General features: G+C 41.0%; 1 protein-coding gene across 4 annotated transcripts in view; it reads right to left on the bottom strand.

Moving 5' to 3' along the window:
• Positions 1-315: 315 nt before the first annotated feature.
• Positions 316-16,238, bottom strand: part of LOC143039903 (ATP-dependent RNA helicase DDX54-like) — a 214,081-nt gene continuing 198,158 nt past the window's right edge. For 2 of the 4 annotated variants that reach the window (XM_076210246.1, XM_076210244.1), the window contains exons 16-17: positions 14,900-15,068; positions 317-820 (exon numbers count right to left, since the gene is read on the bottom strand). In XM_076210246.1, coding sequence (XP_076066361.1) covers positions 468-820; positions 14,900-15,068 — 522 coding nt within the window. In that variant the 3' untranslated portion in view covers positions 317-467. Of the gene's footprint in view, positions 821-14,899; positions 15,069-16,238 lie in introns of all 4 variants that reach the window. The other 2 variants (XM_076210247.1, XM_076210248.1) reach the window with 2 other exon arrangements.

Genomic DNA, 16,238 nt, shown 5'->3' with positions numbered 1-16,238 from the left:
CCCCTCCTCAAATACCTTTTACCACCTATGATTCTACCTCTGGTATGATATTGTTGCCAAAGACAGAAGCATTGGTTATCACTGATGAAATAATAATCTAAACCCTGCCACACTGCTTGGGTTAAAAACAAGGCACACCTCTTTCACAACAGGGCCTGACAGCTGGATCTGGTTTATTTCCATTGGTTCACTCAATAGATCACCTAATTTCTATAGGATTTCATATTTATTCAGATAACTGGATCTATGATAATTTTTTTAAATTCATCCAAAATGAATGGTTGTGGAATGGATCAGTCGAAATCAAATACATCAACTCATGTTTTGGTTAAGTGTTTATGACAACAAACATGTATAATATCAGCTCTTAAAAACAATATTTTTCACAGACCCACACTCAGCCCAATTTCTACTGAGAGAGACTATCCTACCTAATATTTAGATTTTTCAAAATTGTAATCCACATTTCATCTACCTCTGCCTCTTCCTCCACCACCTCTTCCTCCACCACCACCTCTTCTTCCACCACCACCTCTTCCTCCACCACCACCTCTTCCTCCACCACCACCTCTTCCTCCACCACCATATCTTCCTCCACCACCACCTCTTCCTCCACCACCACCTCTTCTTCCACCACCACCTCTTCCTTTCTCTCTCTTTACCTTAGAATGAGATCTAAGTTTATTTTCAAACTCCTTTCTCCTCTGTTTCAGAATCTCATCTTGAGTCTTCAGCTCTCTTTTAGGGGGCCTCTTGGCAATGCTGTTTTCCTTGTTCTTCAGAAGTGGATGTTTCTTTCCATATGACTTGTTACGAAGTGCTGTGAAACAAATGAAAGCAATTATTTAGTTACATATGGTAATATCTAATGTAAATTCCTGATAAAATATGGTAATACAAAGGGATGGCCCAAAAGACTTACTATCAAACCTCAGCAATTTGTGACAACTTTGAAATTTGTTTAAAAAATATGAGTGCAGATTGGTTGTGAAGGGAATATAAATTGGCATGGCCTAAACAGATTTCCCATTGTCTTTTCTATTTTCACTTGAGGGGATAAGGAGGAAGAATCACTGTTTAAAAGAAGCAAATGGCACTGCTGTGAATGTGCTCTGTCTTGCTGCACTGTTTCTGACCTGAGCAGTGGTCACACAACAGGGATGACACTTCCTCCACGAGGAGCTAAATCAATGGGGTGATGGATGGGAGTGGCTTGGATACCTCCCTTATAAGGCTTGAATACCTCCTTTATAAGGGGGAAGAAGCCCACTGGTATATAGATAGTGTTAAAAAAAACTGGGATTGTAAAAGCTTGAGAAGTGTAGCTTTTTACTTACACATACCAAAGCCTTTTTCCCCCTTACACGAGGGGTAGCCAAAAGGAAAAAAGCACAGAAACCACTCCCACCTATTCCATCCCCTACATATTCCACTCCCCTCCACCCTCCTCCCTCCCTCTCATCTCAGCACCTCCTGGATGATGGGTCATCCCTGCATCCTGTCCACTACCCTGGGTCAGAAGCAGAGTCGCAAGACACAGCACATCCACAGCAAGGCAGCTTCATTAATTTGGTGACCTCCCCTCTCTGTCCCCTCATGCAGAAAAGGAGAAGACGGGGAGAAATCCCTTTGGGCTGCGTCAAATTATTTCTCACCCCCCATCCCCCACCCACTCCCCCTCATGCATAACAGCATCATCCATATACAACCCTTCTCCATTCACCCCTATCTTCTGTCCACTCCCATCCTTCCTCAACAGACATTCCTCTCTTTTGTAATGCCCCTTTTACCCCATCCATCCATCTCATCCTAGGATGCCCCCTCATATTTGCTCCTTCCACACCTCTTTTACTAATCCTTCTTCACTCATTCTTTCCATGTGTCCAAACCATCCTAATAGTCTTTCATCAACTCTATCTCCCAACTACCTTTCCACTCCTGTTCTCCTCACCTCCTCATTTCTCACTCTATCTAGCCTAGTAACCCCTATCATACTTCTCAGACATTTAATCTCAAACGCATTCAAACTCCTCTCTTCCTCTCTCAGGTACCATGTTTCTGCCGCATACATTGCTGTTGGCACAATCATTCCTTCATATAATCTTCTCTTAGCATCCATTCCCAGATGTCTATTTCTCATTACACTTTTTAATCCACCAAGGCATTTACTCACTTACTCAATCTACATTCTGCCTCCACCCCCACTCCTCCCTTTCCTGCCACATTCGCACCCAAGTATCTAAAACTATCCACTTCCTCCAGTCTCCCTTAATGCTCATTTCCAGCCTGCTGTCACTCTCTTCCCTTGTGCATCTCATCATCTTACTTTTGCTCACATTTATCTTCAACTTCCTTCTTTCACACACCTTCTCAAACTCTGTCACTAACTTCCTCAATCCCTCTTCTGATCCTGCTACAAGTGCAGTGTCATCCGCAAACAATAACTGGCTTATTAACCACTTTTCTCCATTTTCTTTAACCATCTCCAACCCCTGACCCACTACCCTTGCATTCACCTCTCACACCACCCCCATCCATGTATACATTGAACAGCCAGGGCAACATAATATATCCCTGATGAAGTCCCACCTTTACCTCAAACCATTCACTCTCTCCATTTCTAATCCTAACACAAGCTCTACTACTCTCGTAAAAACTCTTGACTGCTCTTAACAACATTCCTCCTATCCCATATATTTGCAATACCTCCCACAGTGCCTTCCTGTCTACCCTATACAGGCACTCCTCCAGTCCTCTGGCACTCTACCCTCTCTTAAACAAACATTGAATAACCTCATCAGCCAGTCCACCATAACTGTACCTCCTTTCTTCAGACATTCTGCATGGCATCCATCCAACACAGGTGCCTTACCTGCTCTCATCAACTTAACATCTGCTTTCACTTCATCTTTCCCTATTTTTCCTCCATTTTCCTCACTCATCTCTCTCATTTTCTTAGCACTTCCCACTGTAACTACCTCTCCCTCCCAATCCTCCTTCACATTTAGCAACTCCCTAAAATACTCTGCCTACCTTCCTCTCGCTGCCTTCTCTTCCATTATCATCTCTCCATCTGCACCTTTTATATTTTCTTCTCTACTTGATTCGCCTCCCCTTTCTCTTTTAATTTTTTCCAAAACATCTTTTTATTACTTTCAAAATTTTCTGTCATAATCTGACCCCATTTCACATCTGCTCTCCTCTTTGCTTCCTTTATCTTATGCTTAACTTCCATTCTCTTTACTTTGTACCTCTCATACAATTCCCTTGTCCTAATTTGTAGCCAATCTATGAAAGCCTGCTTCTTCTCTTCTACACCTTTCTTTGCTTCCTCATCCTACCACTCACTACCCTTCCTTCTATTTCCTCCCGCCCTCCTTGTTCCACACACCATCTTTGCACACCTTATGACTCCCTCCTTCAACCATCCCCATTCCTCCTACACTCCTAGTTCTACTCTATCCTTTACTCCCTCCCACTCCTCTCTCAGCTTCTTCTTATACTCCTCCTTTTTCTCATTTAAGCAGTTTACTCTAAGCACCTCCCTACCTTCTGCCCTTTTCCTCCACCTATTCTCCACTCTCAATTTACCTTCCACCAGAAAATGATCTGATATTCCCCCCACTCTCTCCCCTTAGAACATGTACATCCTAACTCTTCCTACCATACTCCTGGTCACCACTATATAGTCCATTAATGCTCTATCTGCCACCCTACCATCCACTACCCTATCCCATGTGTACTTATGCTTGACTTTCTTCTGAAATGTATCTGCTATCATCAACTCTCTTTCTAGACACATCACCATCAACTCTCCACTATGATTTTTACCTGGAACTCCATACTTCCCAATCACTCCGTCTATTGGTTCGTTTCCTACTCTAGCATTAAGGTCTCCCAATACAACTACATTGACATTTCCTCCTAATCCCTCTATGCACTCATTTATATCTACCCAAAAAGCCTCCCTTTCCTCTACGCTCTTCTCACTACCAGGCCCATACGCACTTACAAAAACCCACATCTCCCTTCCCAGCTTCACCTTCATCCACATCAACCTTGAAGAAACCTCCTTCCATCCCACTACACACTTACCTATCTCTTCACTTACTAGTATAGCCACCCCTTCTCTCCCTTGTCTCCTCTTCACTCCTAAGAACCTCCCAGCTACACTCCCAAACTCACACTTGCCCCTCCCTTTCAATATAGTTTCACTCAAAGCCAGCACATCCATCTTTCTTCTCACAAACATACTGCCTATCTCTTCCCTTTTACTCTCATCTGTACCACATCCACGCACAATAAAAGACCCAAACCTTTTATAGTACTGTTTGGAAAACTCGTAGACCCTCTTATGCCTTTACTTTGTTTAAGAATGTCCCCTTTGGGGCTACAGGTAGCAGGATTCTTAATCCTACCCCCCATCCCGTTTTTTGTTGTCTCTTACAACTCAAATGGGAAGACTTGGTGATACCATTCTTTTCCCCCACCACTGGGTAGGAAAGAAAAGGATATGAATATTCAGAGAAATAGTACAGGACAGTAACAAGGGGTTGGGGGACAGCATAACAGAGGGGCTGTCATAGTGTCATCGTTTCTCTATGAACAGAGTTTTCCTCTATCACAGACAAAATGATAAGTGGCTCTGGTCCATAGGGGTGCCCCATATAGACCCTAAAATATCAACTGCATGCTACTTTGCCACAATAACATGCAGCCAATACCCCAGACGCTTTTTACTATTCTTATACTGAAACCTCAGCACTTCTTACATACCATATGAGCTGTTCATGTTATCATGCTCAATTCAAATGAGTTCAGTTGTAATTATTTTCAAATATATGGAATGTATGTACATACATACATATACCAAAGGCTTTTTTCCCCTTTGTAAGGGAGGTAGCCAAAAAACAAAGGAATAAAAACCACTCCCACCCATTCCAACCCTATCACACTCCACTCCCCTCCACCCTCTTATCTTGGCACCTTCTGGATGATGGGTCATCCCTGTATCTTGTCCACTGCCCTGGGTCAGAAGCAGTGTCGCAAGACACAGCACATCCACAGCAAGGTCACTTCATTAAATTGGCAACCCCCCCCCTCTCTGTCCCCTTGTGCATAAAAGGGGAACACGGGGAGAAATCCCTTTAGGCTGCGTCAAATTTTCTCACACATACTCCCTCACCCCTCATCCCCAATCCATTCCACCTACCTCATACATCATATCATCATCCATATACAATCATTCTCCATTCACCCCGTCTTCTGTCCTCTCCTGTCCTTCCTCAACAGACATTCCCCTCTTCCCCAAAGCCCCTTTTACCCCATCCATCCATCTCATCCTAGGTCGCCCCCTCATGTTCACTCCCTCCACATCTGCTTTCCATACCACTTTTACTAGTCTTTCTTCACTCATTCTTTCCATGTGTCCAAACCATCCCAATACTCTTTCATCCACCCTATCTCCCAACTCACTCTCCACCCCCATTCTCCTCCCCACCTCCTCATTTCTATCCAGCCTAGTAACCCCTATCATACTTCTCAGGTACCTAATCTCAAACACATTCAAACTCCTCTCTTCCTCTCTTATGTCCCCTGTTTCTGTCCTATACAGTGCTGTTGGCACAATCACTCCCTCATACAATCTCCTCTTAGCATTCATTCAAAAATGTCTATTTTTCATTACACTTTTTAATCCACCAAGGCATTTACTCGCTTCTCTTAATCTACATTCTACCTCCACTCCTCCCTTTCCTGCCACATTCGCACCCAAGTATCTAAAACTATCCACTTCCTCCAGTCTCTCTCCCTTAATACTCACTTCCAATCTGCTGCCACTTTCTCCCCTTGTACATTTCATCACCTTTTACCCACATTTATCTTCAACTTCCTTCTTTCACACACTTTCCCAAACTATGTCACTAATTTCCTCAATCTCTCCTCTGATCCTGCTACAAGCACAGCTTTGTCCGCAAACAACAGCTGGCTTATCTCCCATTTTTCTCCATTTTCTTCAACTATCTCCAATCCCTGACCCACTACCCTTGCATTTACCTCTCACACCACCCCATCCATGTATAAATTAAACAGCCAAGGCAACACAGCACATCCCTGACAAAGTCCCACCTTTACCTAAAACCACTCACTCTCTCCATTTCTAATCCTAACACAAGCTCTACTACTCTTGTAAGAACTCTTGACTGCTCTTAACAACTTTCCTCCTATCCCATATATCTGCAATACCTCCCACCGTGCCTTCCTGTATACCCTATCATAAGTCTTTTCCAGATCCATAAAAGCCCAAAAAACATCCTTAACTTTTCTTATAGCTTTCTTACATATCTGTCTTACCTCAAAAATCTGATCTGAGCAACCCCTACCTGGCCTAAACATACACTGCTCCTCACCAATTACTCCCTCTATTCTTCTCCTAATCCTCTCAATCAAGACCCTCCCATAAACATTCCTGACTACATTTAACAAACTGATCCCTCTGAAACTCCTACACTGACACTTGTCCCCTTTTCCCTTGTAAAGTGGAACTGTACAGGCACTCTTCCAGCCCTCTGGCACTCTACTCTCTCATAAAAAATCATTAAACAACTTCAACAGCCAGTCCACCATCTCTGTAACTCCTTTTTTTAGACATTCTCCATGACATCCATCCAACACGGGTGCCTTACTTGCTCTCATCATCTTAACAACTGCCTTCATTTCATCTTTCCCTATTTCTCCTCCATTTTCCTCACTCATCTCGATCCTTTTCTTAGCACTTCCCACTACAACTACCTTTCCCTCCCTATCCTCCTTCACATTTAGCAACTCCCTAAAATACTCTGCCCACCTTCCTCTTACTGCCTTCTCTTCCATTATCTCTCCTTCTGCACCTTTTCCATTTTCTTCTCTACTTGATTCGCCTCATCTTCCTCTCTTAATTTCTTTCCAATTTTTTTTTATATTACTTTCAAATTTTTCTGTCTTACTCTTACCCCATTTCACATCTGCTCTCCTCTTTGCCACCTTTATCTTATGATTTACTTCTCTTTTCTTTGTACCTCTCATATGATTCTCTCATCCTATTTTGTAACCAATATGTAAAAGCTCACTTCTTCTCTTCTTTGCTTCCTCATCCCACCACTCACTACCCTTCCTTCTATTTCCTGCCATCCTCCTTATTCCACACACCATCTTTACACACCTTGTGACTCTCTCCTTGAACCATCCCCATTCCTCCTCCTTTCTTAGTTCTACTCTATCCTTCACTACGTCCCACTCCTCTCTCAGCTTGTGCTTCTCCTTTTTTTGTTTTGTTTTGTTTAAGCAGTTCACTCTAAGCATCTCTCTACCTTCAATCCTTTTCCTCTTTCTCCATCTATCCTCCACTCTCAACTTACATTCCATCAGAAAATGATCTGATATTCCCCACTCTCTCCCCTTAGAACATGTACATCCTTAACTCTTCCTACTAAACTCCTGGTTACCACTATATAGTCCATTAATGCTCTACCATCCATCCATACACCACCCACTCCCATGTGTACTTATGCTTGATTTTCTTCCTGAATACTGTATTTGCTATAATCAACTCTCTAGACACATCACCCTCAACTCTCCACTACATTTTTTTCCAGGAACTCCTTACTTCCCAATCACTCTCGTCTATTGGTTCATTTCCTACCCTAGAATTAAGGTCTCCCAATACCATTACATTGACATTTCCCTCTAATCCCTCTATTCACTCATTTAAATACATTAAAAAACCCTCCCTTTCCTCTACACACCTCTCACTACCAGGCCCATATGCACTTACAATCAACCCACATATCCCTTCCCAGTTTCACCTTCATCCACATTAACCTTGAGGAAACTTCCTTCCACTCCACTACACAATTACCTATCTCTTCACTTACTATTATAGCCATCCCTTCTCTCCCTCGTCTTCTCTTCACTCCTAAGAACCTCCCAATTACACTCCCAAACTCACATTCAATCCTCCCTCTCAACTTAGTTTCACTCAATGCCAATACATCCATCTTTCTTCTCACAAACATACTGCCTATCTCTTCCCTTTTACTCTCATCTGTACCACATTCACGCACATTAAAAGACCCAAACCTTAGGGTAATAGTTGGAAAACTAGACCCTCTTATGCCTTTATTTTTTTTTTTAGGAATGTCCCCTTTGGGGCTACAGAGAGAAGGATGCCTAGTCTGAATCCCTGTTCCATTTTTGTCACCTCTTCCAACTCAAATGGGAAGACTTCATGGCAGGATTCTTTCCCCCCACCACAGGGAAAAGCTTTTCACACAGTGATGAAAGTGTAACCCTAGACAACACTAATAAATGAATTCAAAGCAAGAATAGACAGATGGAGAAAAAGGAGATGGGACCCCCTGAGCATTGCTCCAACCCTGTTCACACTCCTCTGCATCTCCTTGAAGTCATAGAACTCTATAATACAACTCATCACACCACATATTCCCCTATGCTGAATCACATGGTTTTAGACCACTACACTCAATACTCTTCTGATAAACATCACACAAAAAGTTTTTGATATAATAAATTCAAACAAACCCTTACACTGAACACTTCTCATAACAGTAGACATACGTAAAGGTTTTGGTGCCATTCCCTGTCACAACCTCAGAAACAAAATATACAACATAGACATGCACAATAATACCAAAAGATAGATAGCCTATTATCGGGCAGAAATGCCTGTGTCATATAATGGACAATCATCACACACCAGAAACTTTAGGAATGGAGCACCACAGGGCTCAGTCCTAACCCCCCCCCCCACTCTTTAATCTATACACACACCCCACACCTGAGAAATACAAATCTCATCTTACACAAACTACATAACAATTTGCACATACTGTAAAGCAGATAAAGCTACAGGTATGCTACAACCATATCTCAATGGAGCCCAAGAAAAAGAAGTTCTTTTGGAGAGTGTTAGATATGAGACTGAGAACATGGTATCTTCATGTAAAGGAAACCAAAGGAACAAAGAGTGCAGAAAATTAAAAAGTGGCTTATACTAATATAAACTGTTTAATTATCACCTATGTTGGATATTGATTATATAATCGCTGGCTTAGAAATAGAGAGGAAAAACAGGGTGGAGTCATGTTCTTGGCTAAGAAAAATTTAAATGTGATGAAAGTTACAAATGGAGGGAACAGTGTGGAAATGATCACGATAAGAGTTGAAGATAAAGACATGAAAAAGAGAATGTTTGTGGTAATTTATGTGCCCTCATAAATGGGTTCTTGGAGATTACTCTAAAATGTTACAAGATACAAAGATTTCATTAAATGGGGTGCTGAAAGATGGAGGGAATGAGGTAATTATGGGGGATTTTAAATGCAAAGAAATCTTTTGGGAAGAGATGACAGTGAAAGGTGGAGAGGAATTATGGGGATATGTATTACTTGACATGACTATGGAATATACAATGACACAATGGGTAAAGGAAAACACCAAATATAGAAATAATGAAGAACCATCAAGTCTGGATTTATTCTCTATGTCAGTACCCAATATTGTGGATGAAATTGAATACAAGCCAGCAACTGGGTAGTGACAACATATTATTTTGTGGATAAATTTCACAATGTAATGACATGAGTGGAAGATTCTGAAGGAAATCTATAATGAAGGGGTGGATAAATATGTACCAAGACAAAAACAGGAAAAGGAATATAATAAGTACTGGTTTAACAGAAATTGCAACAAGGAAAAACAAAATGAAGCTTGGAAAATGGAGGAAAAAAAAAAAAATATATATATATATATATATATATATATATACTAGAAAGTGGCAAATATATATATATATAAACTAAAAATATGCAGGGAAGAAAAATAAATTATGAAAAAGACATAATACAAAAATGTAAGGGTCAACCAAAACTATTCAATAGATATGTGAATGGTAAATTAAAAAACAAGCATGAAATAGAGAAACTACACCAGGGGAATATGGAATACACAGAAGATATAGAAATGGATGAGTTCGTGAGTAAATATTTCAAATCGGTTTTCACTACAGTAAAAGTATGGCATTGGGATGAAGGGCAAGAGGTGAAATCCCCCCCCACACACACATGGAGGAAATATTAGCAACATGAGCTGAAATAATGGATCAAATAATAAGCTTTGATGTCAGGAAATCGCATGGCACACATGGAATTGCAAACTGGATACTAAAGGAGTGTAGGCAAAATATATATAATAGGTTGTTTGCTTATTGAAGGAAAAATACCAGAAGACTGGAAAAAGGCCATCATACCAACATATATAAAGAGTAACAAGGAAGACCCAACAAATTACAGACTGGTTTCCTTTATAAATACTGTAGTCAAAATTTGTAAAAAAGTTATCAAAAATACATGGTCAGAACATCTGGAAGAGAGCAACACACTAAACCTGAGACAGTTTGGTTTCAGACAAGGAAGATCATGTGCCACAAATCTGATCTGCTTTTATTCAAGACTATTACATATAATCCAGGAAAGGGATGGATGGGCTGATTGTGCTTTCCTAGATCTACAAAAAACTTTTGATAAAGTGCCACATAGAAAACTATTATGAAAACTGAAAACCATAGGAGGGGTACAAGGTAAACTACTGGAATGGATGGAGAATTTCCTGCATGGAAGAAAAATTAGAATAGTGCTCAGAGATTAAGGTTCTATTTGGGAGGAGGTGATTAGTGGAGTTCCACAGGGATCAGTACTGGGCCCAATACTGTTTGCTATTCATGTAAATGACATGGACAAGGGTGTGGACAGTTACATGAACTTCTTTGCTGATGATGCAAAATTGTTGAGAAAAGTGAGCACTGAAACAGACTGTGACTCTCTGCAGAGAGATCTGAACAATATTTGGGAATAGAGTCAAAAGTGGGAAGTGGACTTCAATATTAAGGAATGTAGTATAATAGAATTTGGAGAAAGTAAAAACAGGATATCAGGACAATATAAAATTGGTGAAAAGGATGTAAAGGAAGTGGGATTTGAAAAAGACCCAGGAGTTATCATCACAAAGGACGTGTTCCCTCATAAACAGATAAACAAAATTGTCAGAGAAACTGACAACTTGCTTAGGTCAATAAAAGTTGCATTTACTTACTTGGACGAAGAAATGGTGAAAAAAATACTAGTCAAACTGAGAAGACCAAGACTGGAGTATGCAGCAACACTATTGTTACCCAGTACCAAAAGGAATGTAAGAAAAATTGAAAGAATCCAAAGAGCAACTACGAAGATGGCCCCCACACTTTCAGAACTGTCATACAAAGAGAGACTGTCAAAACTAGAGTTACCAACCCTGGAACAAAGAAGAGAAAGAGGAGACTTGTTGACCATCTATAGAATCATGAGAGGTATGGAAGTCCTTGATAGAGAAGACTTACTAAATTGGGATGCAAGAAATACAAGAGGACATGGAAAGAAACTAAAAAAGGACAGTTATAGAAGAGACTTTAAAAAGAACAGGTTTCCCCACAGAGTGGTGGATGTATGGAACAAACTGGATGAAATGAGAGTGTGTTCAAAAACCATACACGAATACAAGAACAGTTTATATTCTGCGAGATACAGAGACAGGACACCACAAGCATAGCTCTCCTTCCTGTAAGATACAACTATGTAAATACACTCAATGCCTGGTTTACTACAGACCCAAAATAGCCCAACTTAATCTACAGCCACGCTTCTCACCAACTGGACAGCAGAACACACACCATACCTCTTTATCAACAACACTTTCATATCACACACACATACACCCAAAATTCTTGGGGTAATATATGAAATATCCATCTCATTTAAACATCACAAACATAAAGACAAAATGCACACTTACACTTTACATACTTAAGTAAACTGCAGAAACAACATTCGGACAAAAAGAAACTACCACTACAGTATACAATGTATGCACTCAGTGATGGATTGTGCGGGTCCTGTATAGGGCCCTAATCTCACTACGACACACCCCAACACCCTAGAGACCATACAAAACAAAGCCCTATGACAATTACAGGCTGTACAAATACAATACAGCCACTCCTCGTTTAACGACGACAATTGGGACCAGCGCGCCGTTGCTAACCGAATTGGTCGTTAAGCGAAAGTGTATACATACATGTACATGTACTGTATGTACAATGTCCAGCAATACATGTATCTTTATTTTTGTGTATTTTCCCTCTTTTATACAGTACATTAAAGCTTTATTTACCGTTTATTTACGGTGGTTAGGTTCCTGAAATTACCGTATATGACCAAATCCGCGTATGCTGATATTCCATATTGAATACCGGGGTATTTTTTTAGTTTCAACCATGGGCGCAATATAGCAATAGAAAATTAATTATTAATTTTGTAAATTAAAATGTATCAACGTAATATGAAATTTTGTGGGTGGAAATGAAAGTAAAAAATACCATGCTACAAGAAAATATGCTAATGAACGAAGTCGGTAGCATAGGATTGGGACGCCATCTTGTCGTCTGCCAACGTCTCTCACGACGATGACAACGAGGACGAGCCGGATGACATTTAATTTGCAGGTAATGATTTATCAAACACAGGTCAGGTTAGTTTAGTTTAGGTTAGACGAATTCATCATCCTTTTATTTCTTCGACATCGGCATCTATCATAACAAACATGGTGTACCATTCGTCCGACATGGCTTCGTTACTTACGAAATTTGTTTTAGCACCTCTTTTTTTTTTTATTTCCCCTCACAAAATTACATATTACTTTGATACATTATAATTTACAAAATTAATAATTAATTTTCTATTGCTATATTGCGCCCATGGTCGAAACTAAAAATTTACCACTACCGGTATATACTGTACCCCAGGTAGTTTTTGCAGCTTGCAGGATGGTAATGTAGACCTAAGCTTCAGAACATTTTACCTCACAGCTAATATCCACCGTACAAGTTCAATTATAACATCATACAAATTTGCCTCAGCCAACTTAATTATCGTACATGACGTCGTAACTTCAGAAGATTTACGTTAAACGTCCGTCATAATGCCCGTCGTAACTCCGCGTCGTCGCTAACCGAGTAGGTCGTTAAACGAGGAGTACCTGTACCTACAGACCATTTACACCATGAAACAAAAGTCCTCAAAGTCAAAGATCACCTTGACATGAGAGGTACACAAACACTTGCCACAGCCTCCACAAGCATAGCAACCCACTACACTATATAGTAGAACACCCACACATGTAAAGAAACATCAAAACAACACCAACACACTTATATGACACACAAGTACTCTCCTCCTCCAAAATTACCAGACAACAGCCTCCAGAAACATATCCATAATCATATCACTCACTGATCAACAAACCAAACTGAAAGACAACAAACTGATGCATGCCAGAACCCCTGATATCCAACCCTCTGAATCCTCTCTCCCCTGAGAGGAGAGTCTACCTGGCCAGACTGTGGTACAGCCACCATCCAGCCCTTCTAAGCTACCAGAAGAGACTGGATGACTGCATTGCAGATAACTGTCCAGTAGTAGTTTTCTTGCTGTTAGGTTCTTGATATCTGGGCTGAAAGTCATTTGAATATCAAATGTTAGGCCTAGAATTTTTGGATTCTTTTCCAGTGGAAGGGTTTGGCCATATTTTAACAAAGGTCAGTTTTTTGATTAGTGGTTGTCTGATATGAGTAGTTTCACTGTTGATTTCTGGGGTGAAGCCTCCATTCTGTTACTTTTGAGCCATTGTTCTAGTTTGTTCAAGTAGACCTGGGTGTTCTTTGCTGCTATTTTATATTTACTCTGCTGGTTTACTATCATCAAATTATTTGTACATGAGAGAACATTGGTATTTAGTTCTGGTGAACAGTAAGGGTGAAAATATTACACTCTGAAGGTCTCCAGTGAACCTTTGTATAACTGAGGTTTGGTTGTTTTGGGTTATTCTGTATCACTCTCCTGCTGTGAAGTTGGTTCACCACTTCTTGTTGTTATAGATGTCCATCTCAATGATCTTTTAGGATAGTTGTCTGGGGTCCTTGTCAAAAGCCTTATTTATATCTAAGGCAACTATATTTGTTTTTTCTAGTAATGTTTGTGACAAGAGCATATGTATAAAAATACAGAGCAGACAAGAAAAAATCATTATGAGTTGTGTCATTTCCTCATCCATTTACAATCACTTTCATTTCATACCTATCTCTTCTCTCTCTTCCCTGCTCAATAAACATTTCTCTTGCATCCAATGCCCCTTTCACTCCATCCATCCATTTCATTGTTGGTTTTCCCTCAAGTTCATTCCATTCACCTCGGTTGGAACCACACTTTTTGCTAGTCATTTCTTCACTCATTCTTTCCATATGCCCAAACCATCCCATTATTCATTGATCAACCCTATCTTCCAACTGTCTCCACTCATGCTCTCATCCTCATCTCTATTTTTCAATCATCTTTCCTTGTAACCCTTACCATACTTCTTCAACAGTACATTTTGATTAATCCCTGTTCCCCTCCAAATCTTCTATATCATCTCTTTCTTATATACCTTACGAACACAGAATGATCCCTCTAAAGCTACTACATTTGTATTTGACCCCTTTTTCTTTGTTTTGTGGGACTGTACATGCACCCTTCCTGTCTATTAGTACATTTCCCTCCCTTTCACCCACATAAAACAATCTCACTAGCCATTCCACTATTAACTACTACTCCCTTTGTCACATCCACACACCCATCTAATCCAAGTGCCTTACTGGCTTCCATCATTTTCAATGCTCTTTGTGTGTCCACCTAATGCTGGTATCCAATGTTTGTCCCTGGAAATGCAAAACAACATAAAAACTGAAAAAAATAACATAGCAAAATAATATTCTTACTTTGGAAGCCTTTTCCTCCTTGATTTTGGTTGCCCGTCTCCTCACTGTCTTCACCATATCCCCGAGTTTGTTGTTTGGTGCTGCTGATCCACCGTTTGTATTTGTCACTCTTGTAGGAGGCCTGGATCCATACTCCACTTTCTGTTTTTATCTTTTTGGCTTTCTGTTCCTGATTCAAATTACAATTATAGAAATAATAATTAATACTAATAATACATACATACACACACATATACCAATAGCTATTTCCCCCTTCCAAAGGAGGTAGCCAAAGTCAAAGGCATAAATCCACTCCTACCCATTACATCTCCACATACTCTACTCCCATTTACCACCCTTCCCTTCCTCTTTTCTTGGGTCCTGAATGATAGATCATCCCTGCATCTCACCCACTCCCCTGGGTCAAAAGCAAAGTAGCAGGACAGCATCACAGCAAGGCTGTTTCATTTAATCGGTGACCCCTCCCCCTCTCCATCCCCTCATGCAGATAATGAGATGGAGAGAAATCCTTTTGGGCTGCATCAAAATATCATTCACACTTACTCCCCCCACCCCACATACACACACACAGCGACTGAGCACATATCTAGAGGTTTTGTCGCCGAACACGAAGGAAACCAGTTGTTATTGTATGGGATGGGTAAGCTGTGTTTCTAGGGTGACCGGTAAAAGAAATCAAGTTCTTGAAAAAAAGTATAGTTTTGGCAAAATGGAGAAAGAAAAAGAAGAAAGAAAAATAAACGAACCAACAAAAAGAGGACTGAATATAAGCATAGGTCCAAGAGGTGCCATCCCCAAAAGAACTTGTTTGATAGATACATACATTACATATACCAAGGCTTTTTCCCCCTTACAAGGGAGGTAGCCAAAAAGGAAAAGGCATAAAATCATTCCCACCCACTCCATACCCCTCCAACCCCCCTCTTATCGTAGCACCTCCTGGATGACGGGTCATCCCTGCACCTTCTCCACTGCCCTGGGCCAGAAGCAGCGCCACAAGACACAGCACATCCACAGCAAGGCCGCCCCATTAAATCGGCGACCCACCCCCCCTCTCCGTCCCCCCATGCATAAAAGGAGAAGACGGGAAGAAATCCCTTCGGGCTGTGTCAAATCTTGCTCACACACACCACCTCACCCCCAACCCCCTGCCCATCCCACCCCACACACCACAACATCACCCACATACAACCACTCCCCACCCACCCCTGTCCTTCCTCAACAGACACCCCCTCCTCCCCAAAGCCCCCCCACCCCTGTCCTTCCTCAACAGACACCCCCTCCTCCCCAAAGCCCCCCCACCCCATCCATCCACCTCATCCTAGGATGCCCACCCATG

Source organism: Oratosquilla oratoria, chromosome 27 (assembly GCF_046742065.1).
Source record: "Oratosquilla oratoria isolate Oo_2021 chromosome 27, ASM4674206v1, whole genome shotgun sequence".
In the NCBI taxonomy this organism is placed as follows: domain Eukaryota; kingdom Metazoa; phylum Arthropoda; class Malacostraca; order Stomatopoda; family Squillidae; genus Oratosquilla; species Oratosquilla oratoria.
The sequence above is the reverse complement of the archived record's forward strand: the minus strand, read 5'-3'. Positions and strand labels throughout refer to the sequence as shown.